General features: G+C 48.4%; 11 protein-coding genes across 11 annotated transcripts; 6 read left to right on the forward strand and 5 right to left on the reverse strand.

Annotated features, from left to right (window-relative positions):
* Window positions 1-645: 645 nt before the first annotated feature.
* On the forward strand, window positions 646-1955 carry BDV38DRAFT_292552 (major facilitator superfamily domain-containing protein; the record flags this gene model as incomplete). The annotated part of the gene is made up of 2 exons (XM_032062032.1): window positions 646-1733; window positions 1796-1955. 2 exons carry the CDS (start codon window positions 646-648, stop codon window positions 1953-1955), a joined length of 1248 nt encoding a protein of 415 aa, XP_031913996.1.
* Window positions 1956-2312: 357 nt separating this feature from the next.
* On the reverse strand, window positions 2313-3710 carry BDV38DRAFT_270959 (acyl-CoA dehydrogenase family protein; the record flags this gene model as incomplete). Its single annotated transcript, XM_032057234.1, has 2 exons — window positions 2313-3322; window positions 3380-3710. 2 exons carry the CDS (start codon window positions 3708-3710, stop codon window positions 2313-2315), a joined length of 1341 nt encoding a protein of 446 aa, XP_031913997.1.
* Window positions 3711-3931: 221 nt separating this feature from the next.
* Window positions 3932-5235, forward strand: BDV38DRAFT_292556 (CaiB/BaiF CoA transferase family protein; the record flags this gene model as incomplete). The annotated part of the gene is made up of 1 exon (XM_032062033.1): window positions 3932-5235. Exon 1 carries the CDS (start codon window positions 3979-3981, stop codon window positions 5233-5235), a length of 1257 nt encoding a protein of 418 aa, XP_031913998.1. The 5' UTR covers window positions 3932-3978.
* Window positions 5236-5640: 405 nt separating this feature from the next.
* On the forward strand, window positions 5641-7875 carry BDV38DRAFT_292558 (fungal specific transcription factor domain-containing protein; the record flags this gene model as incomplete). Its single annotated transcript, XM_032062034.1, has 5 exons — window positions 5641-6521; window positions 6568-6634; window positions 6684-6873; window positions 7031-7100; window positions 7365-7875. 5 exons carry the CDS (start codon window positions 5641-5643, stop codon window positions 7873-7875), a joined length of 1719 nt encoding a protein of 572 aa, XP_031913999.1.
* A 91-nt stretch (window positions 7876-7966) lies between these two features.
* Window positions 7967-8873, reverse strand: BDV38DRAFT_245919 (uncharacterized protein). Its single transcript, XM_032054480.1, has one exon. It carries the CDS (start codon window positions 8602-8604, stop codon window positions 8353-8355), a length of 252 nt encoding a protein of 83 aa, XP_031914000.1. The 5' UTR covers window positions 8605-8873; the 3' UTR covers window positions 7967-8352.
* Window positions 8874-10439: 1566 nt separating this feature from the next.
* Window positions 10440-11782, forward strand: BDV38DRAFT_245921 (threonine aldolase family protein). Its single transcript, XM_032054481.1, has one exon. The coding sequence runs from the start codon at window positions 10620-10622 to the stop codon at window positions 11691-11693; it is 1074 nt and encodes a 357-aa protein (XP_031914001.1). The 5' UTR covers window positions 10440-10619; the 3' UTR covers window positions 11694-11782.
* Window positions 11783-12183: 401 nt separating this feature from the next.
* On the reverse strand, window positions 12184-13438 carry BDV38DRAFT_82114 (uncharacterized protein). The gene has a single exon (XM_032063978.1). It carries the CDS (start codon window positions 13381-13383, stop codon window positions 12361-12363), a length of 1023 nt encoding a protein of 340 aa, XP_031914002.1. The 5' UTR covers window positions 13384-13438; the 3' UTR covers window positions 12184-12360.
* Window positions 13439-14955: 1517 nt separating this feature from the next.
* BDV38DRAFT_270964 (uncharacterized protein) lies at window positions 14956-16024 on the forward strand (the record flags this gene model as incomplete). Its single annotated transcript, XM_032057235.1, has 2 exons — window positions 14956-15880; window positions 15975-16024. 2 exons carry the CDS (start codon window positions 14956-14958, stop codon window positions 16022-16024), a joined length of 975 nt encoding a protein of 324 aa, XP_031914003.1.
* Window positions 16025-18404: 2380 nt separating this feature from the next.
* BDV38DRAFT_282551 (uncharacterized protein) lies at window positions 18405-18851 on the reverse strand (the record flags this gene model as incomplete). The annotated part of the gene is made up of 1 exon (XM_032059801.1): window positions 18405-18851. One exon carries the CDS (start codon window positions 18849-18851, stop codon window positions 18405-18407), a length of 447 nt encoding a protein of 148 aa, XP_031914004.1.
* A 200-nt stretch (window positions 18852-19051) lies between these two features.
* Window positions 19052-20958, reverse strand: BDV38DRAFT_282552 (cytochrome P450; the record flags this gene model as incomplete). The annotated part of the gene is made up of 6 exons (XM_032059802.1): window positions 19052-19217; window positions 19284-19924; window positions 19990-20041; window positions 20096-20455; window positions 20511-20634; window positions 20688-20958. 6 exons carry the CDS (start codon window positions 20956-20958, stop codon window positions 19052-19054), a joined length of 1614 nt encoding a protein of 537 aa, XP_031914005.1.
* A 1478-nt stretch (window positions 20959-22436) lies between these two features.
* Window positions 22437-24576, forward strand: BDV38DRAFT_270966 (transcription factor domain-containing protein; the record flags this gene model as incomplete). Its single annotated transcript, XM_032057236.1, has 5 exons — window positions 22437-22468; window positions 22523-23097; window positions 23158-23731; window positions 23790-24150; window positions 24202-24576. The coding sequence occupies 5 exons, from the start codon at window positions 22437-22439 to the stop codon at window positions 24574-24576; spliced, it is 1917 nt and encodes a 638-aa protein (XP_031914006.1).
* Window positions 24577-25929: the final 1353 nt, after the last annotated feature.

The raw sequence follows: 25929 nt of genomic DNA on the forward strand, positions 1-25929 counted from the left end.
TATTGCCTAGGTTGCAAACATGTTCTCATTCTATTGCTCGTCTCGAGCTTCCCGAGCAACCACCGAAGATTGACTCCTTTACAGTGGTATGACCACCCTACCTAGTAGTTTGCTACTCAATAGCAACAAATAAACTTCGCCTTAAAGCACGTCAGACAGGATTTGCATGAAAGCACTTCGCTGCTGCTTTGACGTTGCGAAACGGTGCCAAGAGAGGCGGCCGATGTACCCCGACTCGGCCATCGGCATTCGGCGAAGGTTGGACGTACTATGATTCATACGGTAGATTCGTACTCAGCATATGACAGGGAAAATTTTCACGATGAAGAATCGGATAGAATGAAAAAGCTGAGGGGACAGCTGTGGAACAAGGGTATGATTGGTCCAAGCTTTCGATACTCTCGTGGAACCTAATGGCGGCATATGCGGCCGTTTGATAATGAGAATCGGAACCATGGTCTGAAATTCCCTTGGCCGCAAGAGAAGAGAAAGTAGAAGAGACTAGATCTACATGAAGCTGACATGGGCCTCGTTGGAGGGCATCATATAAAGCTAGGCAGAGTACAAAGGAGTAGCAGTGTCTTTTTGTTGTATAGACTCGTCCTTACTTTTAGATCTACACATAGACTTTATACTGAATACTGGATGGACCAACTTGAGCTTGTACCCTCTCATCCTGCCTGGTCCTACCCAGAAGGTGGGCTTGAGGCCAACCTCGTCGTTCTCGGCAGCTTTAGCTCCATCATGGGTGGCCTGGGTTTGATGAATAGTATCGGCATCTACCAGGCATGGATCTCAACGCACCAACTATCCCACCTTGGTGAAAGTCAAATAAGCTGGATCTTTGGCATATACAACTTCCTCGTCTTCTTTTGTGGCATCCAGATTGGCCCGGTCTTTGACGCCAAAGGGCCCCGTCTCCTTATGCTCACGGGCTCGATCCTCCTCATCCTCACCCTCGTTTTGGTCGGATTCTGTCAAGAGTACTGGCACTTCCTAGTGGTAATAGGTATCATCGGCGGAGTTGGAACATCATTCATCTTTATCGTTCCTGTTGCGACTATTGGCCACTTCTTCAGTGTTCGCCGAGGTGGTGCAACTGGCTTGGCCATGTCTGGCGGGAGCATCGGCGGCGTGATCTTTCCATTGGTCTTGGAGTACCTAGGGCCGCGCATCGGATTCGCCTGGGCAACAAGGGTGATCGCGCTTATTACCCTTATTCTTCTCATCCCGGGATGTCTCTTACTAAAAGCTCGTCTTCCGCCGAAGTCGTCTACCGCCACCTCCCTGCTGCCCGACCTTAGAATCCTAAAGGACCCAGCCCTAGCCCTCACCACCTTGGGTGCCTTCTTCATCGAATGGGGGTTCTTCATCCCTCTCGAATATATCACCTCATACTCCCTGACCTACGGGATCTCCAGCCGCTTAGCTTATCTAATGGTGGTGTTTCTCAACGCCGGCTCATTCCCTGGTCGCTGGCTACCGGGCATTCTGGCCGACCGAATTGGCCGGTTCGAGATGTTGACCTTGACAAATATTTTCTGTCTCATCGCGGTGCTAGGAGTCTGGATGCCGGCGAATGGAAACGTCGTTGCGACGGTTATATTTTCCGTGACGTTTGGAATTGGGTCGGGAAGTAATATTAGCCTCGTTCCGGTTTGCGTCGGCGAACTATGTCCCACCGAACAATACGGACGGTTTTATACCACTGTCTATACGATTGTAAGCTTAGGGTATGTTCATATCTTCTCCTTCTCCTTATCTAATTTTATGAATACACTGCTGACTGGCTTAGGGCATTGACTGGAGTTCCTATCGCAGGTGAAATCATTCATCGTTGTCATGGGGAGTACTGGGGGTTGATCGCTTTCGCTGGGTGTGCTTACGCTGCTGGCTTGATATGTTTTGTCGGTGTGTTAGTGTTGAAGCGGAAGAGGGTGAAAAGTACTGTTTAATTAGTGAAAATTTCTGGTGTAGATAATTGATTGTTTTTACTTTTAGAATACACCCTGAAGATGTTGAAGCAGGGAGGCATAGAACACGTAAAATGTATTAGGAGTGCTATCATTTGCCCTAAATAGCACTAACGTCAAGCCGGCGTTCTTCCTCGAGATCGTTCGGAAGATGAACAAATAGCGCCGTAGTGCTAGCATTTAAAATCCCCCTCTTTTTATGATAGCAGCGGAGCAACATACATTGAATTGAAAAAGGCAGTCCAGTCTTGTTATTCTGGAAGCAAATTAGCTTCCTTAAGATAAATGATTGGCTATTAAATGTGTAATGTGTATTCTACACCTTTGTGTTATAGAACACTAGTAACTGCGCGGTAGTTGGAGCACCTTCTCGCTCACATAGTTCAAAATCATCTCCCGACTTACTGGTGCAATTCGGGGCACTAGACACTCTCTCAAATACCTCTCCACATCATACTCCATCGCATAGCCCATTCCTCCATGACTGAGAACTGCCCGTTCGCACGCTTTAAATGCCGCTTCCGCAGCAAGATATTTGGCGCTATTGCACGCCACACCCACAGAGTGGAACGGAATGGAATCATCCGTTTTGGAGGCATCGTACAAGCGCGCCGCATGGTATGTCGCCAGCTTAGCCGCTTCTAATTGCATATATGCGTCCGCTAGTGGATGCGCAATGCCTTGGTTTTGTCCGATCGGTCTCCCAAAAACTACCCGATCGCTTGCGTACTGTGCAGCGCGTTCCAAAGCAGCGTAACCGAGACCCAACGCCTCACCGGCCAGAAGACATCGCTCCGCATTCATGCCATGGAGGATTATCTTGAATCCCTCGTTCTCTTGACCGATCAAGGTGCTGTCCGGGATTTCGTAGTTGTCGAAAAACACCTCGTTGGCGTCGACCGCACGGCCTCCCATCTTCTTGATTTTACGCATATCCAGTCCGGACTTACTCCGGTCTATGTCGATACAGAATAATGAGAGACCTTGACTTGACTTTTTTACTTCCTCCAAAGGCGTTGTTCGCGCCAGGAGGATCATTTTTGAGGCAACCTGTGCGCAAGTAATCCAGATCTTCTGGCCTGAGATTGAGTAGGTTTGCTTCTCAGGGTTCTTAGTGGCCAGGGTCTTCAGCTTTAACGTCTCCAGACCGGTGTTCGGTTCTGTGACGCCAAAGCATGTCCTCCAGGTGCCGTTAATGATTTTTGGGATAGTCTCTTCGAGTTGTTGTTTGGTGCCGAACTTCGCCAGAGGTTGCGTGGCATACACATTTGCATGAATGGATTGAGCCCCGGCCATTCCAGCACCAGATTGTGTGATGGTCTGCATCATCATTGTTGCTTCAGAGATACCTACTCATTTGTTAGTATCATAACACTATGTTGGATTTCTCCATGGAGTGAACGTACCGAGCCCAGCTCCCCCGAGCTCTTCGGGAAGCGCAATCCCTAGCCATCCGTCCTTGGCCAACGCGGCATGGAACTCCTTAGGATCGCGTTCATTTTGGTCGCACTCTTGCCAATATGTGTTGGGAAACTTGGAGCAAATGGCTGAAATCGCTTCCCGAATGGTTAACTGCTCTTCAGTGAACCCCGTCAATTCCATCAACGGGCGCCGAGCAGAGGTGGAGAACCTCGACCGCGGTGTTGTCCATGATGCTATCGGGCTGCATGGCAGCACTCTCCCAATAGCTGGACTGATTCTAGAGGATAGAGTTTTCTGAGCGCAAAGTCGAGACATGGCGAATGGATTTACAGGCGAAGTTATTGCTCAAGATGTGATTGGGGATTATAAATAAACGATATTCGTGGTGCGAACCACGTACCCGGCATAAACCCGCTCATCGGCATGGCATATAACCGCCGAATAACCGCTTGACCCCACCGGTCGATCAGGCCGAGGTAGATATGTATTAAACTCATGTATTCTGCGAAAGACTGCCTTTAAAACTTGAATCTCGTCTGTAGACACATCTCTGCCCAGATAACTGTCATTAATCTATCACAGAATGGCTCCCTTGCGACCGCTATCTCAGGCGTTGTATCCTCGGATATCAGGCGCTCGGAGCGTTTCAACCAAGACCTCCCCAAAGGGACCCCTTTCTGGCATCACAGTGGTTAGCCTTGAACAGGCCATTGCAGCTCCATTCTGTACGCGGCAACTGGCAGACCTTGGGGCTCGTGTCATTAAAATTGAGCGACCTGGTGTGGGGGACTTTGCACGGAATTACGACACTCGCGTCAACGGTCTTGCATCGCACTTCGTCTGGACAAATCGGTCGAAGGAAAGTCTCGCATTAGACCTCAAGAAGCCACGCGATCATGGGGTCCTAATGCGCCTGCTGGGTAAAGCCGATGTCCTAGTTCAGAACTTGGCTCCCGGAGCCAGTGCACGGCTAGGACTGTCCCATGAAGAGCTTAAGAAGAAGCATCCCTCACTGATTGTGTGCAATATCTCCGGGTACGGACCAGATGGCCCGTATCGTGATAAGAAGGCCTACGACTTGCTTATACAAAGCGAGGCAGGCATGCTTTCTGTTACAGGGGCCGCTCAAGAGCCTGCTAAAGTAGGCATTTCTATCGCGGATATTTCTGCCGGAAGCTACGCGTACTCTAATATTCTGGCGGCTATCATTCAAAGGGGGAATGACCCTGAGAAGCGTGGGTGTAACATCGATATCTCAATGTTGGAGAGTATGGTCGAATGGATGGGATTTCCGCTGTACTATACCTACCAGAACGCACCGAGACCGACACCAACGGGAGCCTCGCACGCTGCGGTCTACCCGTATGGACCATTTGAAACGGGGGATGGAAAATCCGTCATGCTGGGGATCCAGAATGAACGTGAATGGGTCAATTTCTGTGAGAAGGTTCTGTCTCTGCCAGGTTTGGCGACAGATGAACGGTTTGTCAACAACTCCCTTCGATCGCAGAACCGGGATGCGCTTAAGGGCATCATTTGCGAGGTGTTCTCATCTTTGACCGCGGAGAAAGTGGTTACTCTCTTGGACGAGGCCGCCATTGCCAATGGTAATGTCAACGATATGCAGGGTGTTTGGGAACACCCACAGCTCAAAGCGCGTGATCGGTGGACTGAGGTTTCCACTCCGGCTGGCATCGTCCCGGCTTTGCTGCCACCGGGACTAACTCAAGGGGAACCTGGTAGATTCTCAGCCAGAATGGACGCAGTTCCGGATGTTGGAGAACATAATGCGGCGATCCTGGCCGAGTTGGGAATTGATGATGCGGGGAAGGATTCATAATGCACACGACTAGCAATAAATGCCGGTCGGCGTGTGGAATTTACGCCGACCGCCAAATGCCAAGACACACATATAGCCGACTTGTTCTCATTTACTTCTCTCGTTGTTTCCTCTCCCCTATGCTCCTCTCACACCAGCCGTGTATTCTTTAACTCGCAACTATAAATCGTACTATAATATTATAATGACGCCTGAAGCCGACTCGGGTCGGTATCCGACCAGGAAGCGCGCCCGACAGGCGTGTCTTCACTGCAATCGGCGCCGTATCCGCTGTAATGTCCTCGAGACGCGACCTTGTCATAACTGTGTCTCTATGAATGTTCCCTGTGAAGTGGGGGTCTCCAAGCGAGGAAAGTAAGCTTGATCTACATACAATAGACCCATGTTTGTACCGAGGAAGTAGACATGCCAATCTGTTGCTACAGGTATCCTCGCAAGAAGGCTTTACGGCAGCCGGGGACTCCACACGAGGGAGATTCCATAATCTCAGACTCGACTGTTTCCGCAGATCATAGCATTTTCCAGCCAGGTGAAAGTTCGCTTGTGCACATTGACGCGTCGGATTCTCCTGATCAGCGTCATCATCTGGGACAGCGCGGTAGCAGTGCGACGCATAGCCGGAACAGCTTTGGGACTTCTTGGATATCCGCTGGAGATACGACAAGCGTTTCTCATCAGACTGTGTTCCTTGGAGAATCAAGTCCCCTGACGTGTGTAATTGACGAGGGACGGCGGTCACCCGAGAAGGGCCCGGCGAATGCTATGCAAAATACTCGCCTTCACTACCCTATCCCAGAAAGGCTGGATGCTAATAGTACACGCGATGAAGCGCTTCGCGCACACAGGCGCAAGGTGGAAGAGCAGCTGAATGCTGATGGCGCATTCTCCTATCCACCAAAAGACACTTGTGCGATACTACTGAGAGCCTACTTCACATGGTTTCACCCATGCTTTCCCATTTTGGACCGTTTAGCGGTCAAACAATCATACGTCCGAGGTGATATTTCTCACCTTCTGCTGCAGTCGATGCTCTTCATTGGGGTTAGTCTTTGCACTGACGAAGACTTTGCGCGCACCGAGTTCTCTCTTCGATATCGAGCCAAGTTTCTCTTCTATAGTCGAGCTAAGGCTATATATGATGCCGACTGGGAGTCGAACAAGACTACCAAGTTGCAGTCACTGTTCTTGCTGAGCTCTTGGCGCGGAGGGCCATCTGAAGAACGTGATACGAGGTTCTGGCTAGGAGTCGCTATTAGCTTGGCTCAAAAGCGTGGCATGCATATGATGTTGGTGTTAAAACGCTCAAAATTGTGGCGTTGCTGACTGTCCTAGGTCCAAATTACCCTTCCCGTCCGCGCGGGAAGAGAAACTATGGAAACGAATATGGTGGGCCCTTTATGTGGGTATTTGCAGTACCTCATTGTAAAACTACTCTAACGTAAAAGAAGATACGCGACCAGCAAAGTGCTGCAGCCTTGGGTCTTCCGCCTCGGATACGAGACGAAGACTGCGATGTTGCAATGCTTGAGCCGAGCGATATCCGGGAAGAGGAAGCAGTGGATGATGCACAAGTGTTTGGAGCACAAAGAGATGAAGATATAGTCTATCCAGCGGAAATGGCGAAATTAGCGAGGATATGTATGCTCCCTTTACTGCCTTGGTGGTGCCCATGCTAAGAAGACAGTGCGCACTATTGTCTCGACACAATATCTTCCTGTGCAGTCCGGTACCGATGAATCATCACGGGCGAAGTTACAGCAAACATTATGCGAATGGGAATCATGCTTACCGGCAGCCCTGAAACTAGAAAGTGCAGCGTCCCCGAGAGCCATGTTTTTGACTGGGTTGTTGCACATGACGTACAAGTATGTCGTTTGCTTTGTGCTCTGTCCTATGAAGGCTTTCTGACTTTTCAGTAACTTGTACATTCTCCTACACCGACCATCGTTCCTTAATTCTTCCAATCCTCCCGTGGACAAAGCAGGCCAAGTTGCGCTGGATGCCGCCACTAGAAGTACCAGGATTATCGAGGACATGTTGTCACACAACCTTGTCCAACACGGGCCTACTCATCTGTGTGTTTCATCTGATCTTACGTGCTATTTCCCAGGGATGTGCTAATGTAATAGGATCACCCATACATTCTCAACGCTGTGTATCCATACTATCCACTGTCGCCGAACATCTGGAACGGCTAGGAAGTTGGCAGAACACCGCGCAAAGCTCTGCCTTCTTGGACTCCAGGAGTTACAGAAAACCTGGGATATAGAAAATTGGGTACTAAATCTCTTCTTCCGATGCCTGGATGATAGCACCGCGCGTACTCTCCGGTTGACAGACATTGTCGCACCATCAGGCCAACCAATAACCCATACTGAGACTACAGATAAAAGTGCCGATGCCGATAAATCTCAGGATCTGCCCACCCCGACTGAAGCCATGGACTCTATTCACGAAGACCCAACGCTAGCGCCTGCCCTACAACCTTCCCCGAGCATGGAAAATGGGGATATTACCGCGCCAGGTGACTGGTACGGATTGTTTAATTTTACGGATGATTTTACAGATGTTCTAGGGGCGTCGTCATATCATGATTCGCTCAATCTCCAAAATCTGGAATTCTTATATCGATTCTTGTGACATTATCATGGTGATTTATTCAAGGAAGAATTTGTCAACTTCGTTAACCAACCATTAGATAGCTACTGTATCGACATCCTGGTGACTATAAGGGTTCTAGAAAGGCTATCGCTCATGGAATGATTCGGGCCTTCTTGAATCTATCGTATGCCGCATGTCATGCCCTCTGCATGCCTCTTTCCTCTTTAGTATCTCCTTATGCCTGGTGCGTCTTAGTAAGACCCAGCGATCTATCGAAGTTGGTTTGGGGTTTGAGAAAGTGAGGGACATGTGAAATGCTCCAGGTTACCACCCAACAGATAACCTGTCTGTGGGCTATACTCCATGGCCAAACATTCATCCTGATGTTCACGCAGGAAAGCTGTGGGGCCCTCGCCTGGCCTGTTTATGGTGACCCTTCAGCCCGAAATACCTACATATGATAGGCCATTTCACGGACTAGAGCTTCTACTGAGCGTTGTCCGCTATAATGATGTTCTATCCCGCGCTTATTTCTCGATGCAAACCAGTATGAATAGCTAATCGGGTAATGATGTCTTGGCTTCTACCATTGCTCTGGATTGGCCAAACTTTGGTTCCCGAAAACACCACTTCCGCACCGTCGTTGTTTATCCTGCGATATAAAATGAGATACATGTTAACTCGTTGCGCGAGGTTGTGGGCAGTATTGTTCGGAACGACCGCGATGATGATGTCGGTCTTACATCGTAGCAGGTCTAGTTTTTGCATTCGAATAGCCCTCTAAGGCGGTTGTGCTGATGGATGTAGAAGCGAGCGATATGGCCTCGAAATCTCAGTATGAGTCTCCTTGAGGGGGAGGTTATCTTTGAAGGGAAATCGTTAAGGAGATGCACACCATGCATCTGCATCGTTATGATTCAATATCCATTGGCTATAGCAGAACAAAGGTCCCACCGCCAGTTTACGAACTTTTATGCCTGTTGACAAGACAACAAACCGGAAGTTCGGGCACAGTTACTCAAGGGTGAGCACGTTCTTAAGCATATCATGTTACATTCCATCTCGTTCTCCGACTTGCGATCCGTGATATAAGCGCAGAGATATGCCGTTGTGACCATTTTTAGATAAGAGACCCGACCGATCAGCTGCTGCTATATGTGGATAAGATCCAGGTCGGACACTAGAGCTTATAGGACGGCGTTTACTGCATCCTAGGCTTCTGCCCACTGCGGGGACCATGTGTATATAGCGTTATATTATGAGATTTCCACAAGATATTGGACTTCCGAGCACGGTGAAGAGTAGTATCAGTTTTATTGATTGGTGTGTTGAACAATATCTGGCCCTTTGCAATGGTTAGTAGGAGAGTTTAACCAGTTCTTAAGCCAACCATGCAGGGTAGGATCAAGATGCCATGCCACTAGTAAACGCACTAAATCTGCACCACCGCTCTGACCCCACTTTATTCCAAGACGGTCCTGCTCTCTGCGCTTAGCATCTCCGTGGCCACCGTCCATGGACCCTTTCTGCTTTGGACGTATAATCTTGGCGTGCTATGCTGTCAGTAGGCCCCAAGTATGCCGGTCAATATATCAGAATCTGTTAACTTGACCATTTCCCGGTTGCGCTAAGGGAAGATGTTCGACTGTGCTATGATTAGTGGCTGAATATCCTAAGGTTCCCCGCAGCTTATTATGGTCAAGGAGCCCAGGGAATGGTGCAAGTTTATGAAAACAACCCTGACCCGGAAACTATATGGCGAAGAGACAAAACACCGCCATTTATATCTTGAGTCAACCCGGGGCCCCTGAGATGTGCACGATAGGTCGTGGTCCAGTCTTCCCCCAAGATTCATTTACATCGGGGTCCTGAAGAAGCATTTTTTTTTATCTAACCAAGCTGACCAACCGGATAGCGAAGGATAGCAATGCATTGCATCGGTGTCGAGACCCACAGATCTGAGCCCCATATCTCGTCTACCGGATAACAACGGCAATGATTAATCTAAAAGCTTACACCCCAGAGATCCAATACTCCCGTCCTATGACATCGGGTTTCGGGTTTCGTTCACCGAGATCCACTGCGTGTTGATGGAGACGTCCTGCTATAGCATTCATCCATGACTCGACCGGTGTGTGACTTTCTACTCCAACATTTTGCAGTGGAGATAGCTGGTGACGCCATTGGCAGTGAGCCAACGTGATACAGGAGCACCTTTGGGCGCCGAATTAACTCCGATTTGCCCCTGGTGCCATTGATCATCCCATATCTGTCCTTCGACGGGTAGCACGGATGGACTCCCGTGTCGACCACAGACCACCTTCACTGTATTGAGGCCAATGCCGCTATGTGACGAGATTGTTCATGTTCATGAGATCCATGAGATCGAAGTCCCAGCCATTGGGATATGCATGTACTCATCTGACGTCTGAGTTGGCAATGCGTCGGGATTGTACTGCCAAACGGGTGGGAAATGCTGAGCAGCTCAATCGACAGTAATCCATCCAGCAAGGGGGGAAATAAATAAAGTGGACCATTCTAGAACGCAGGGCTCCATTTAACGTGACATAATAAGAACGGGAATCTTCTGTTATTCCCGACGTCGGGAATAAAGTGGATCTCCCCTATCAATATCATCATTGTTAGGGTTGACTCATTCCCGACCGTGGGATATTTTTCATTTCTATAAATTTATCTATCCCCAATCATCTGTTATGTTTTAAAACCTCCCTGCTCTATAGCAATTGACTTTAAGATTCCGTGGTTGTTCTAGAAACAAAACAATGCCTGCCTCTTGTCCAGAGACTGAGGTTCTGCCTCAATATAGCTTTACCGACGACTACAGCGAAGGAGCCCACCCACAATTACTCGAAGCCCTTCTGCGCACGAATTCCACTCAACAAGTTTCCTACGGCTATGACGAATACAGCAACGAAGCTCGCCGGTTAATCCGGACTCGACTCCAAGCTACCGAAGATGAGGTAGCCATCCACTTTGTGCCCAGCGGCACATCCGCCAACCTGATCTGTATCGCCAGCTGTCTCCGGCCCTACGAGGCCGTATTAACAGTAGACACGGGCCACATCGTCAGCAAAGAAGCCGGTGCCATTGAAGCCACCGGTCACAAGACCATCGTCGTGCCGGGTGTAAGAGGCAAAATGACCCCCGAGAATCTGGACCGAGCAGTCCGCCAGAACCAATTCTTCCCCCACAGCGCTAAGCCCCGTTTGGTGTATATCTCCAACGCCACCGAGCTGGGAACAGTCTACACCAAACGCGAACTCCAAGAACTCTCCGCCGTGTGCAAACGGTGGAAGCTCTTATTGCTCATGGACGGCGCCCGCATCGGAGTCGCCCTCAGCGCGCCGTCCAATGATCTCACACTCCGCGATCTGGTCGACCTCCTAGATATCTTCTGGATCGGAGGTACGAAGATGGGCGCACTCCTGGGAGAGGCGATCGTCGTACGAAGCCACCTCGCCGAGGACTTTATTTTTCACCTGAAACAACACGGAGCCTTGCTGGCCAAGTCTCGCGTTATGGGTGTGCAATTCGCAGAGTTGTTCCGGGAGAACCTCTTCTTTGATCTTGCGGCACATGCCAATGCCATGGCACAGCGTATCTCGGCGAACTTTGAGAAATTGGGTTATTTGTTGGCTGCGCCGACGGATACCAATCAGGTCTTTGTTACATTACCTATGGCGTTGGTTAGACGGCTGGAGGAACGGTTCCGGTTCTATACCTGGGATCCGTTGGATGGGGAGCAGGCTGTGGTTAGGCTTGTTACCTCTTGGGCGACGGAGTCGCTGGAGGTGGATAAGTTTAATGCGTGGGTTCAGCAGTGGACGTCTGTTTGATGGCATTTTCAGGAGCGATTTGCATGTTTTAATCTGCTGCATTTTTTTGTCGCATTGGGAGCGCATTCGTGAGCGTTATAGATTTTAATATGACTAATATCTTGATGACTGAATCTGGTGTGATATGGCCTTTTGCAGTATTATTGGGACTGTATAGGTGGTGTTGTACTTCCGAGGGTTAGTCCTAAATATGGACTGTACCTTGCGTGGAGAGATGTTATACCGGCAAACTAATCATCTTTAGTGGTGTTTCTCCAAACTAGACATCGACTAACTACAATTGCCATGACTTGCTCGACGGTTTGGATTCGGTTTACTTTGTTCAGCCAAGTAGTATTCTTCTAGAAGCTTGTTGCCAAGCTGACTTCAAATAGGTGAACAGTGCATAGATAGCATTAACAATACGAGCCACGTGGTCCTCTAGCTACGAATACCTTACAAGAAGAATGTGAAAGGTATATATGAAGCTAATCCACCATTAAGTATGGAAGTGAAGAGCATCCGCTATGAAGAAAGCGTCAAAATTTGAATCAACAGCATCCATTAGGCCGGGGATACACAAATCTATAATAAACTATGTCCGATCGTTATAGAAAAAGTCGGTATTACCCTCTAGAATATGTTGGTTCCAATCGTTACGAATGCCACAAAAGCTTTATATAAAACATCATGCCAATTCCTTACCCAGCTTCTCCAGATATTGTCTCGCGGCATCCACGACAGCGTCCTCAAATGAGCGGAACTTTATGCCCAAAATTCTCTCTGTCTCACTCGAATCGTAGGCAAAAGGCAAAGTAGCCAGCTTTCCACGTTGAAATGTCCCATCTGCAACGGCCTTGGGGAAGAACTTCTCAATAGAACCAAAGAGAACAGAGTAATCAAGGTTGGTACAAGCACCGAAGTTTCTAGGAGTTTCCGGTCCCGGTTCAAGACCCAGTACCTTCAAATGAACATCGGCTAAATCATCAATATGGACATAGCCACCATGCAACGGAAACGGAATCTCTTGGCCCGTTATATGGGCCATTAAGTATGTGTTTGAGCTATTCTCTTTAAGGACCTGGTCCGCAGTAAGAGCCAACTCGTTGCGTCCGAAGACGTAGCCGGGCATGATGTGTGCCACACTAAAATGGGGGTTGTTCTTTTCAACAAATGCGTCTGTATTATTTGCTTCGGTGATTTTGGCCAATGCGTATGCTTCGAACAGATTGGAGAAGCTCGTTGGCGGAGGACCGGGTAAAGGGACCCGTGACGCGGCAGTGATTGTCGTGAATGGATCGGGAATTGGAGGCATGTTTCCGACGATTGAGGATGTGATCACGACTCGCTTGATGTTTGGGAATTTCAGTGCTGACGCGAGTAGATTGGATACGCCTTTGATTGTGGGCTCCCATACTTGCGTGATTGGGTCGAATCCGGGGACTGGCACTGGGGAGCCCACGTGGATCACGTATGTAACCTCTTGTAGGGCGGCGTCGAAGGCGCCGTCTACTGTTGTATCGGGCAGGATGATGGATGACAGTCGGTCCCCAGGACTAAGGGCCTGGATGACGGGGTTGGATGTGACTTTCTCAGCTTTTTCGCCAGAGCGAGCTGTGAAGCGCACATTGTATCCATTGTTAAGTGCTTCCAAGAGTACTGGAAAGCCAATGAGTCCGGTGGCACCGGTTATGAGCACAAGGGGGGCCATTGCGTGTTTACAGGATATAGACCTTTGCTGTGGAAGGGACTATGGAGGGGCACACACGCGCTGTTGGCACGTCGTTGTGGGAAAGTTGTGAGAAATGAATCACCAGTCGTCTACATTGCACCTATATTTATACCTCTCTATGGATGGATATACCGCGTAATAATTCGAGATCTAATACCACCAGCTTTTCCTTTTTCAGCATAGTGCCGTTATTGAATGCTGTCATGATTGGCTACGTCGTCAACGCTCGTCAGGCCAAATTCATATTGCGAACTAATCCTAGATTGTTGGGATCGTTGTTTGTCTTCTCCATCGCCTCGGTCTCTTTGACTGGCACTTGTATACCGGTTCCAGTTCTTATCTTTTATAATCTAGTTGGAACTCAATGCTCCGAGATGCCAAGAATAAGATTTATCGATACTCATCCTACTAACTATACAAAGTATAGTGAGTTTCCCCGCACTAAGTCGAGGTAGATAATCAGCCTTGCGGTCAGCCAGCTCATGACACAACTTCCTGTGGGCTATCCATCCATACACTTAATGCGCAGCCATGGAGCCCGTTGGTCTTGCGGTCGGAGTTGTAGGATTGTTCGGCTTATTCAATACTTGCCTAGACGTGGTCAATAAGCATGATTCATGGAAGGACTTTGGGAGTGAGTCGCATTGTTTGACCGCTCAATTCGAGGCACAGAAACTTCGCCTACAGAAATGGGGCGAAGCAGTGGGAGTTGAACATGAGAGTGTATCGAGTAAGCACCACGGGCTTCTCGATGATCCACGAACACAATCAAATGTTCAAAATCTGCTTTTAGCCATCAAGAATGTCTGTGGGCAGGAATATGATCTTTCCTCGGCGCCCAAATCAAGAACAGAAACTGGCTCCTTCGAGAGCCCAATATTTCGGAAACACGGTCATTCGCTGACCTCGCGTGGGTCAAAAAGGCAAAGATTTGACTGGGCCCTAAGAGGCAAAGAAAAGCGCATCGCACAGGTTGCGCAGTTTTCATCGCTGGTGGACGACCTCCATAGCTTGGTCCCAATCGATTGTGATAAAGGTGCAGGATCGACGGCGACTAGGGGTATGCAATAACCTTGGTCTTTTCGATACCATAGGAGACTGATTGTTAGAGCTAGGCAAATCTGGAGGCGATGGGGCTTGGACGGTGGAATTTAAAACCCTGATAGAGCGGATTGAACATGACCATGAAGGTAGATATGTCTTTCCTCTTTGGCTCTTGAATGTTTACTCATAAGTGAAGTCGAGACAAGGCGGCATATACAAACCTGGCTACTAGGTGATTACTATCCAAATGAGCGTTACGAGATATATGTGGAAAGAAGAGTCGAAGGCTCCTGCCAATGGGTTCTCGACCGACCCTGGTTTCTCAATTGGTCTTCCTCGGATTTCCCCTCTAGACAGGCCAAGTGTCTATGGATTAATGGTCCTGCAGGTTTTGGAAAATCTATACTGTGTGCGAAGATAACTGAGCATTTATTGCTCATGTTGGGCACACCTACTGCCCACTTCTTCTTTTCGTCAGACTTTGAACGCAGGGACCCCTTTTTAGCAATGAGAAAATGGTTATCTCAACTGATGGCTCACCCGGAAGTATTCAGATTTGTTCACGAAAAGTGGGAAACAACGCAAGGGCGGAGAGCAGCACGCGGGGATGTTCTCAGTATTCTTCAAGACATTGTATCAGCCATCCCCGGGTGCACATTCATCCTGGATGGATTGGATGAATGCGATTGGGTAAAAGGATCCTGGCCAGGAAATAGCGACGACTCCATTACTAGCTTTCTCAGAACGCTAAGAGGAGCGACCACGGGAACATCCACGCGGATCATGATTATTAGCCGGGATGAGCCAGAAATTCGACGTGGTCTTTCAAACAACGATTCCTATGACCCGGTGTTTGAGCATCGGATCACACCCGAGGATGTTCAAAACGATATTTTGACGTACTCTAGAAGTATTGTAGAGGAGAAATTGTCGACGAAGAGCGATGAAGCAAAGGACGAGATTACAAAGAAACTGGCCGATCGCTGTAACGGACAGTTCTTATGGATCAGGCTGCAGCAAGACACTCTGCGCGGCGGCAAAAGCCAAAGGAAGCTTGAACACGTCATTAACTCTACTCCATCTGGCATTGAACACATATACGAACGCAACTGGATGAAGATTATGCGACTTACAGAGGAAGACAAGAGCCGAGCTTTATCCCTCCTACGTTGGACCGCGTTTAGCCTACGTCCACTGACCATTTGTGAGATATCTGGGGCGCTAGTCATAGGCGAGGAAGATGGTGAACTTCTACTGGATGATTTGCCGGATAGCATTGACGAGGACTACGTGACTACGGAGATAGTAGATCTCTGTGGGTCACTCTTAGAAGTCAGGGATCCTCAAGATAAGAGGGACGCCAGATTGAAGACGGTGCATCTGGCACACTTCTCAGTGAAGGAGTACTTGCTGCGCAATCTTTCGATCGAAGGTAAAGCTCTGCAGCTTAATGCGGCGCTCAGCTCATCAACTGAGGCCATCGAGAGCACGTTACTTGCCAGAAAGTGCCTTCGCTTTGTGAACAGTCAAGAAGCCTGGTTTGGGACCTCCGTCGTACAAGTCGAAGAGGTTCTAAGCGCTTTTCGAAAGTATGCGGCCGGATCTTGGTACCAACATGCCAAGCTTGGTGACATGAGAAACACCGAACTAATGAACTCGATCACTACCCTCTTTGACCTAAGCAACCCAAACTGGGCTTCGTGGAAAGGGTGGTTTGACGCAAATGACACGAAGGCTGAGGAGCAGAATACGACATGTGGAGTCGCAACAGCTGGCCCCTTATACTACGCAGCCTGGTTTGGACTTACAGAGACTGTGGCTTTTTTGATTCTTGAACTCAAGTACGACATAAACGACAAGGGCTATCATGATCAGACACCTCTGGGGGTAGCTAGCGAGGAGGGGAATCTCGAGATTGTTAGAACCCTCCTTGAGCACGGGGCAGATGTTGCGATGCCGGATATTAACGGATGGACTCCAATATTTACCGCGTCTCGCAATGGCCACACAGAGGTGGTCAGACTGCTTATAGAATTCGGCGCAAATGCCAACACCTCTGATAGCAATGGATGCACTCCATTTCATGTGGCATGTGGCCGAGGGCATCTTGAGCCAGCTAAGCTACTCCTCAAGCACGGTGCATATATCAATACTATAGACACAGATGGATGGACACCAATTAATTCAGCCGCCGACCGTGGCCATACCAGAATAGTAGAGTTACTTCTTGGACATGGTGCAGATGTCAACAATACAAACAAGGATGGATGGACACCAATAAATTCAGCCGCCGACAATAACCATACCAGGATAGTAGAGTTACTTCTTGAACATGGTGCAGATATCAACACTACAGACAGGGATGGATGGACACCAATTAATTCGGCCGCCGACTGTGGCCATACCAGGATAGTAGAGTTACTTCTTGAACATGGTGCAGATATCAATATTACACACATGGATGGATGGACACCAATCAATTCAGCCGCTTGCAATAACCATACCAGGATAGTGGAATTACTTCTTGAGCATCGTGCAGATATCTCTATTGCAACCAATAACGGAATGACACCTCTCTATACGGCCGTTTGCAAGAACCATACCAAGATAGTGGAGTTGCTTCTTGAGCATGGCGCAGACATCTTTGCTGCAACCAATGACAGAATAACACCTCTCTGCGCAGCCTCAGGGTATGGCCATGTTGAGGTGGTAAAGCTGCTTCTCAAGTGGGGTGCAGACATCGGTTATACGAATGAATGTCGAGATACGCCTCTATTAGCATCCTCCATTCAAGGTCACGCTGCTGCGCTTAAGATACTTGCTGATATAGGGACAGATACTGTAGCAAAGGACATTCTTGAAAGTACACCGCTACATTTAGCGTCAATGTATGGCCATATTGGAATAGTCAAATTACTTCTCGAACGAGATGCCAATATTGAGGCCAAGGATGCTGATAGATGTACACCGCTGTTGCTTGCGTCGTTGCAAGGTCATATCGAGGTAGTCAAGCTACTTCTTGAGCACGGTGCGGATGCTACTGCAAAGGATGATATGGGAAAAACATCATTATTTATTGCCGCATCTTCCGGACATACTGCACTTGTCCAACTGTTCCTACAGATGAGTACGAATCTCACAGATTGTGACATACTAGGAAGTACCCCACTACATGTAGCCGCATATCGTGGTCATGTTAAGGTGGTTGAGACACTGCTGCAGACGTCAAGCACCCATGTCGATGCCTTGGATCGATGGAACCGAACACCGCTGTTTCAAGCTGCTGCCCGGGGACACCTTGATGTGGTAAATATTCTTCTTCTGCATAAAGCCAATGCGAATATCAAAGATCACTATCGTTCGACACCTCTATTTGCGGCAGTCAGAAACGGTCACATGGACGTTGTCAAACGGTTGATTGCGCTGGCAGAATACCCAATTCACTTCCAAGATGACTTGAATCAGACTTTATTGTGGTGGGCGGTAAGATGTGGAGACGCTGAAATCGTCGAACTTATAGGTCACTGGGCCAAAAAGCATCATATTGAGGTTGATGAAAGTGATCATCGGGTGGAAGGGCCTTTAGTCAACGCAGATGGGATTTTGGGGGACTGTGATGTATGCACTCGATTTATACCCGCCAGCAAGGTCCACTACGACTGCAAGACCTGCTTCAATTTTTGGATCTGCTCGGAGTGTTTTGACTTGGGAGCTCGATGCTTGAGCCCCTCTCATGAGTGGACTATCTATCGGCTCGTGGGGCCGACCTAATTTTGTGTGATAAAACACTTGATTAGTGGATTCGGACTAGACAACAAAGTGGATTTAAGACAGAGAAGGGGATAGAAATAGAAGTAAAAAAGCCTGCAGTTCATATGAAGTGCCCTGACCATGCCCTAGCTCATGGAATATTGTGCTGACTCCTGCGTGATAAGAAACACTACACACGAGAGCCGTTACCACTGGAGCCTGTTTCCCATCGTACGCATGAAGTTCGAAGCGTTGATGACGAAATATTGATGTTGGCCACTCCGAACATACTGGGCAACTATTGAAATGGGCTGGATGACTAAATTTACCGGGCCGAGGAAGGCGATAGATGTAGAGGTATCCGATGAAAGAGGAGGATAATATATTCGTGACCCGCATTTTTCTGCCCCGGTAGCATCCTTGTAGGATAGAAGTCGAAATCCAGAGGTGAATGGGGTCACAAGTATTTCTTCATCAAACAAGGCAGAGATAAGTACCCAGGCTAGATTAAACACATCGGAAAGTTGGGCGAGAAGCTTCGTAGTGATAGTTTTGTATTCTCGGGTGAAATAGTCAAAGAGCTCAAGATTATCTTTGGCGACATGCGGCTCGCCAAAAATGTGCTTAAAATCGTCGCCGCAGATATGTAGCATTGTCAGTGTCTCTCCTTAGTTACCTCTCTCTAGCTATATTGCGAATGTTGCTAGATAAAAGCATTTTGATTAATCTAACGACAACTGACCAATCAACCTAACTGATTTCGAGGAATACAATAGACAAGGCATAGCTAGGATGGTTAGATTAGCGCCACAGCGCCAAAGTTATATCATTCTGTTGTCTAAGCTGCGTATGGCTATACAATCACAGCTCTTATACCCTTACTGCTGGCTTTAGGAAGGGGATTAAATAAATCATGATCATATCTGACATCGTCTTCCGTAGTCTCGTACAGCCGCATATGCGGGAACACTCGCATGGTCAAAGCTGCAAGAACAACATGCAACTCGCAGAAAGCAAGGCTATCGAAAGGCGTCAATCGGGATGCCAATTTAGAGCAGAATAAAAGAAAGAGATATCTAACTTACTTTATACCGACACAAGCCCGAGAACCTTTGGAAAAGTTGAATATAGAGCGTTCTAGCTCCTTGTTCCGCTGCATCTGATCATCCAACCATCGTTCAGGGATAAATGTGTGCGATTCCGGGAAAACGCTCTCATTATGATGCATGATCATAGAAGACATGCCGATCGCAAAACCCCGCGGTATCCTGTATCTGACCGTGGTTGGTCCTTTGCTGCCTTTAGCGGTCCACTCGCCCTGATACACCAAGTCCTCTTCAGTTGCGACACGTGCAGTGCGTGCGGAAACGCCGTACGATAATCGGAGGCCCTCATAGATAACGGCACCCAGGTATGGGAGCTTCTCCAGCGTCGTCCAAGAGGGTAGTTGCCCCGAAGCATCCACGACTTCACTGATTTCCTTCCTCAGACGTTGGAGCTTTTCGGGATTAGAGAGCAAATAATATGTAGTGACTGCTAAGGCCCACCCAACGGTCTCCGTGCCAGCAGCAATCAGAGATGCAGCTTCGTCCGTCAAGCGTTGTACTGATTTCTCCTCTGCGGGTAAGTCTGACTCAAGTAGTGAGCCAAACACCGTATGCTCCTTTTTTGTGATTCCTGCATCGAGATCTGTCCTTGTTTTCTTAATGCTTTCTGGCATATCGACCTAATGAGAAGTTTCATAATTAGCCACTCAAATTGTATTTCCTACTTACAGCTAGCAGAACTCACGGTGAGTGTTTGTATTAATAGCCCCATGTCCTCGGACAGATGCTTGGAAATACTTTTCTCATTAGCTCGGAATCTAGACAAGACGACCCAAACAGGAGAAACCCACCTAGAAGCCGCAATCGCCAAAGGCTCAAGAAAGGGAAAGAAGCGAAAGGCGAAAACGGGAGTGAAGAGCGAAAAGATAGGCTTCCGGAAATTAGGTTCCCAGGATTTCTGATCCAGAAAACCATAGCTTTCACCGAAGCAGTAGTCGGAAATGACATCTGTGCTAAAACAGCTGTAGGCTGACGGGATATCCAATGGATCTTTCCCTTGGTCTAGAATCTTGTCACAGAGACGTTGGGCGAGCTTGTGGATTTTCGGTTCGAGTCGTGAAACCTGGCCGCGCGAGAAGAATTTGGCTATGGCAGTGCGTCGAACCCGGTGGATATCGTGGTCAACGGTTGAAAATATTGCATTGGCCATTCTGGTGACATGATTAGATATTCGCACGGTACAAAGAACTTGTGGTATATGCTCACGCCCCACTGCCCCTAACTTGGTGGAGAGGCTTGTCACGCTTTCGGCCACCTAGAGGGTATATTTCGTCCGCAAAACGAACGTCATTGCAGTGGACCTCATTGGGACTAATGCGCACAATCGGGCCTTTGATGTCAGTTAGTACTAATTGTACCGTATATCTCAGGAGACGGACAGACCGTAAGTTTCATGAAATTGTTGGATTTTCTTCGTGTACTGGCCGAACTTTATGACGTCGTAGTAGAATTCGGGGAGGTACGTTGCAGCTGCCAGCCTCGGTCCGGGTATATGGCCCAAGGGGTGGAAAGCTGAAATATTCCATGCTGCGTGAAGGACCTGGTAAATTAAGTAGGCGACAGCGAGAGTGGAAAGGAGAGAGGTTAACGAAAGGTTTTTCGCGATATACTCTGAGTGATGGGTGAATGATACTATGTAATTTTGGAGTGCCATTATAGCTGGGCTATTGTGTGGGGAACATCCACCACCAGATGAATAGAACACCAGGAAAGGCTATATTTCAGCATTTATATTTCCAGGATCATTCCACGGGTCGTTATTATCAGTACTTATGGATATCATTTTTGCGTCTCGGCATTTACGACGCTTGCCAAGCGGGTCTGAACGTCTCGGCAAAGGAGGAGCGTTAATATTAACAAGTTGTATTGTCAGAACTTGGAGGCCTGAAACTTCCTATGGCTTTGACAGTACGATGCAATGATACTACTAGACCGAGAACCGTGCTAGACACAGCCGAGACGGTAAGCTAGCACAAGCGAAGATGTTCGGCCCTGATCCTTCCACCAATCTAACGGCGGTCAACATGTTATCTACCTCTGGAATTTGCCGGTGTGCCCTCAGATATGCGGCTAATCCGCCGCTAAACATGGCACGGGCTACTACCTTCTTGGCGGAACATGCTCCGTACGGATTCAGTTTCCTAGGCAGTGTGGCGGTCCGAGTCGTAGCATCTTCAACCTAGCGAAGAGGCCCAGAAAAGCGAAGCCCAATCAGGTACTTGAATTAATGCACCGTAGCAAAATATGCCGAGAAACTTTCTTGCCGAATAAATGTTTCTTTAGAATCCAAGAATTTAATGTACACATTAACCACACGAGGATTGCGCTCCACAAACCCAGAGTCGCATCAACAACAGCTCATCATATCCCTGAACTTATGGAGGAAGCCTACCCCACTAACATAGGTGCACTGACTCAGAGACAATCTGGAGAAGTGACAGATGTTCTTGGGGACATGGCAATGGCTCATCTGGATGGGTTCTCAATGGTGGAAAGGTGCCTCATCTCTCATTGATTCTGTTATTCACGACTATCCTATCTAGGCTAGCACTTTCACACTTGCTGGGCGTTATGAGCCCCCCTAGTACCAACATGGGATATAGATATACTCCCCTTTCGCATCCTACTTGAAAACAATATGGCAAAGCTTCATTGGCATGGCATATGGCTTGACCAGGAAATATATATTTACGAGATCACAAAGATACTACTACAGAATAGTTACTAATATTCAGACCCTGCTAACTGGTTAAAAGCCCTGAATTCTACTATTATATCTAATCGAGATGAGACCTTGGCATTATAGAGCTGTCTCAGTACTTGTCATGTTGTCCCATCAATTGTCACCTGGATCTCCACCATCGAACTGCTTTCCAAGTCACCTGACTCTGCTGCAATTTGAACAGAAGGGGAAGGCGGTCCTTTAGATCTCGAGGGAAGCTGGATTGTTTAAATGATTCTGCCGGGTGGGTTGAAGTTCGGTGGCCGACCGCTTGATTGGGATAAAAGACCCGGCGTGACTAATGAAGAGTTAAGGATTACTCATCATTCCCGACATTCCCGACACACACCTATCAAATACTCTCGACATTCCCGACAGATCTACAGAAATGCCAATGAGATACACTGATAATGCGTCTTTCGATATCCTGTGATGCTTGTCGGTAGGTGGTGATAAGACAAAGCCCAATTGAGTAGATTAGTAACCACCATTGCAGGCAATCAAAGGTCAAGTGTGTCCATGACGGTCACCCTCCCTGTCGGCGGTGTCAACGCCTCAATCGCCAGTCCTGTGTACTCTCAGACCCGCGGTCGTCGCCATTGCGCCCTAGACGAGACTCATTGCGTGTTCAGTCAAAGACAAGGCCAAGCTCGAGGTCAGGAGCAGACAGCTGTCCCGTGAACGGAAACAATAACAGGCAGTGGTGTCCAGTTGCCACATCTTCCAACCCAATTGCTTCAATTCCCTCGTCTGTCCTTATCAATGCTTGTGACATTTATCGCAAAAAGTTTCCTGTGGCCAACTTTCTTCACTATCCGTCGTTGATTGCAGAAATTTCCACGAATCCCTCATCGGTGGATTCGGTATTCGTGGCTTCATTGCTCGCCCTGTGTGCGCGATTCCTGCCGGGACATCAGCTGCAACCGGGAGAAGTATACGCCGAGTATGCGCGAGTGCAGTTGGCTCATCGGGCCTTTGAAGGCCCTTCTCTTTACTTAGCACAGTCTTTAGTGATCGTTTCGTTATATGAATGGGGATCAGGCCGCCCTTATAAGGCGTGGATGTACAGTGGTATGTTGTATATAGTATGCATACTCAGCTGTGTTGAAGGTTGCTTACACATAAGAGTAGGAATGGCCACATACATGATTCAATCGCTCCTGAAAACTGCAGATGACAGCATGGAACATAGTCCAGACGAGTTTCATGCCTCCCAGATTCAATACGAGCAGCTGGTCCGCACGTATTGGTGCTGCTTCGCCCAAGACTGTGAGTTGAGCTCGGGTGCCCGTCAACATTTCGCCCTATCGTTTCGCCAGATATCGGTACCACTGCCCATTGGTGACCATGATTTCAATTTTGGTCGGCGAGCATCTCGTCGACTGATGCCTGCTAATCTCACACGAGATTCCCCGCTTTCCGCTGCGATGACCATTGACCACGGCTTGACCATCGTCACGCGCGGGTTTGACATATTTGTGCGTATTCTGCGCTTTGCGAACGAAAGCCGTCGAGGCCGGACATCATCATCGTTGAATACCGAGCTATCGCCGCAGAAAACGTGGGAAAACCTGAAGGAGGAATTGGACGAATGGCGGTCCCTGCAGGATGTGACGGTCCGGTATCCAAGTACGAGTGCCCAAGCACATGTGGCTCTGGGATACGGGGAGCTTTTTGCCTACATCAACTTGGTTTATTTCATGAGGTATGTCTCATTATTATATTATGCAGCCGCTGATACAAAGGCTAACTGGGACGTCTAGCGTCCTCTTTCTTCATCGCGACCGCGTGCTATCGAGTTTAAAGCTTATGCATGACCCGAATCATGATCCACGGGTCGCAACGAACTTGGAAGAATCTACCTGGTGCGAGGCCGCGATTGAAGAGCTATTTGAAGCAGCCCAGAACATCGGTGGCATTTTGTCTGCCCTGGAAGCCTCCGGCGCGTCAGTAATTACTCCTTACGCTGGCTTCAGCGTCTTTGTCGCCGCTCATATCAATATGTATGGCACTGTTTCGCCGCGGGGTTACCCAGGAGGCCAAGAGCGGGCTGAGCGAGAGAAAAGAGGCAATTTCACGTATTTGGAACGGCTCTGTGACTTCTGGCCAGTCGGCCATAGTTGGGTATGCTTGACCGGTTTCCCTCGTTATACTTAGCAAGCTAACCGTTAGTAGTGGCGGACCGTACAGGAGGCCAGCAGATTCTACGAAACCGCAAAAAGCAACCACGAGCATACAGCTTCTGGCGATCGCCCGGGCCATCTCACTCTAGCCAGTACACTGGATGAGTATGGGGATATCCGTTGTTCGCGTCCGCGCCATGATGTAGCTATCTCGCGTAGGCGAGATACAGCTGGGAGGGATGCTGCCATGCCTCAAAATCATGGACCAACAGGTTGTCCAGCCCACGCGAACATAACCTTTAGTGAGCAGGTCATGGTGGATCCACATGAACTCGAGACAGAAATGATGCAATGGCCCTTCATCGATGAAACATGGTCGTCTGGGTTTGACACGGGATTTGATGCTGCATGGCCGAACCCAGGCTAGCCAATAAAAGATCGAAGTTGCAGTTGGTTAAACTCCCTTAGGTATGATGAGGATCTACCTTGCGAAAAAAAAACCCCGTTTCGTACCACATGGTAGCCTGAGTGGTGCTGGATCTAAGCTGTGTGTGAAACCAGCCCTTGATTGGCACAAAACATACGGCAGATTCAGACAGTGAAAACACATGCATTTCCAATGCCGAGGCCTGGTGGGTCGCTACCAGCATCCGGTTACTGAAGGATTTTGACGTGTATAACCAACGTGGCTGTTAAGTTAGGCTCATGCACCTAGTGAGCGGCGTGACACGCGCTCCAGAGGTGGCATCCCTTATCAGATACTGGGTACGGGTAGGTCTTCCAACTATGGTGTGGGGTCAATTAAATACTGCGCCAATAAGATTGGTGCATATCATCATAGTCAGCTAGATACATTATTTGATGTACCGGTCCCTACACACTGCCATTGACATATCGGTGAGAATAACAGCATGCCACAAACTTAAGCCAATCCCGCCTCAATAATTCCCTGTTTATCACCCTTCTGGGTCCAGAACTTAATTACCTTCAGACTGGCAGATTCCAATAAGTTTGTGAATTACTGGCGTGTGCGCTCCAGTCCGAAGCAGAATAACCTACGAGCCATAAATACGACCCTCTACATCTAGAGGCAAGTATCGTTACGTGCTAAGCCTCGATAGTGGACACAGTCACACATATGATTCGTTCGTAGCATGATATGTCGAACATAGGCGCTAAAGGCAAGCTGTTAAATAAATTCCTTGTCACATAGTTTTGTTATGGGCCCTAGCTGGCTAACGTAAGTGGGTGTATATCGGAACCTGAGTTACCCTACTATAGTATGCTGGAGGTATCTTCATTGGTTGCAAATGAGTACTGCGGAACCGTCAACTGCGGGATGAGACAATTTAACCTATAACCTATCATGTATCTGGGAGTGGGGGAGAATCCTGGCCATTCGACCGTGGTCCTATCATAGTGAAGCGTGACTTGGCTAACAAAAGCCAGTCTGTTCATGTAGAGGATAATGAAACTAATTCATATTAAGCCTGAGACAATGGCAATACCTTCCAATCTAAGAGTACGTTCATTTTTATTTTACTTGTGTCATGGCGGAAGCATGGCTCGGAGATAGTGCATCTAATATTCTAGGAGATGAGAACGTGTTTTCACTAAGAGTGCGGACTGACTGATGCCCTCGTATGACAAATACCGCCCCTAGAGTGTTTTGTTCAGTCGCTTGTCGCCATTGCTCACTCTGGCTCTGGACATAAACATCACTCTAGGAAGGCAAGGTCATCGCTCACCGAACCGCTTTCTGCCAACGGTCCTCCCTCAT

This window comes from Aspergillus pseudotamarii (genome assembly GCF_009193445.1).
Source record: "Aspergillus pseudotamarii strain CBS 117625 unplaced genomic scaffold BDV38scaffold_24, whole genome shotgun sequence".
NCBI lineage: Eukaryota > Fungi > Ascomycota > Eurotiomycetes > Eurotiales > Aspergillaceae > Aspergillus > Aspergillus pseudotamarii.

Coding starts and splice junctions, on each gene's coding strand:
- BDV38DRAFT_245919 (XM_032054480.1), bottom strand. CDS start 8,604: ATGCAAAAACTAGACCTGCTACGATGTAAGACCGACATCATCATCGCG.
- BDV38DRAFT_245921 (XM_032054481.1), top strand. CDS start 10,620: ATGCCTGCCTCTTGTCCAGAGACTGAGGTTCTGCCTCAATATAGCTTT.
- BDV38DRAFT_82114 (XM_032063978.1), bottom strand. CDS start 13,383: ATGGCCCCCCTTGTGCTCATAACCGGTGCCACCGGACTCATTGGCTTT.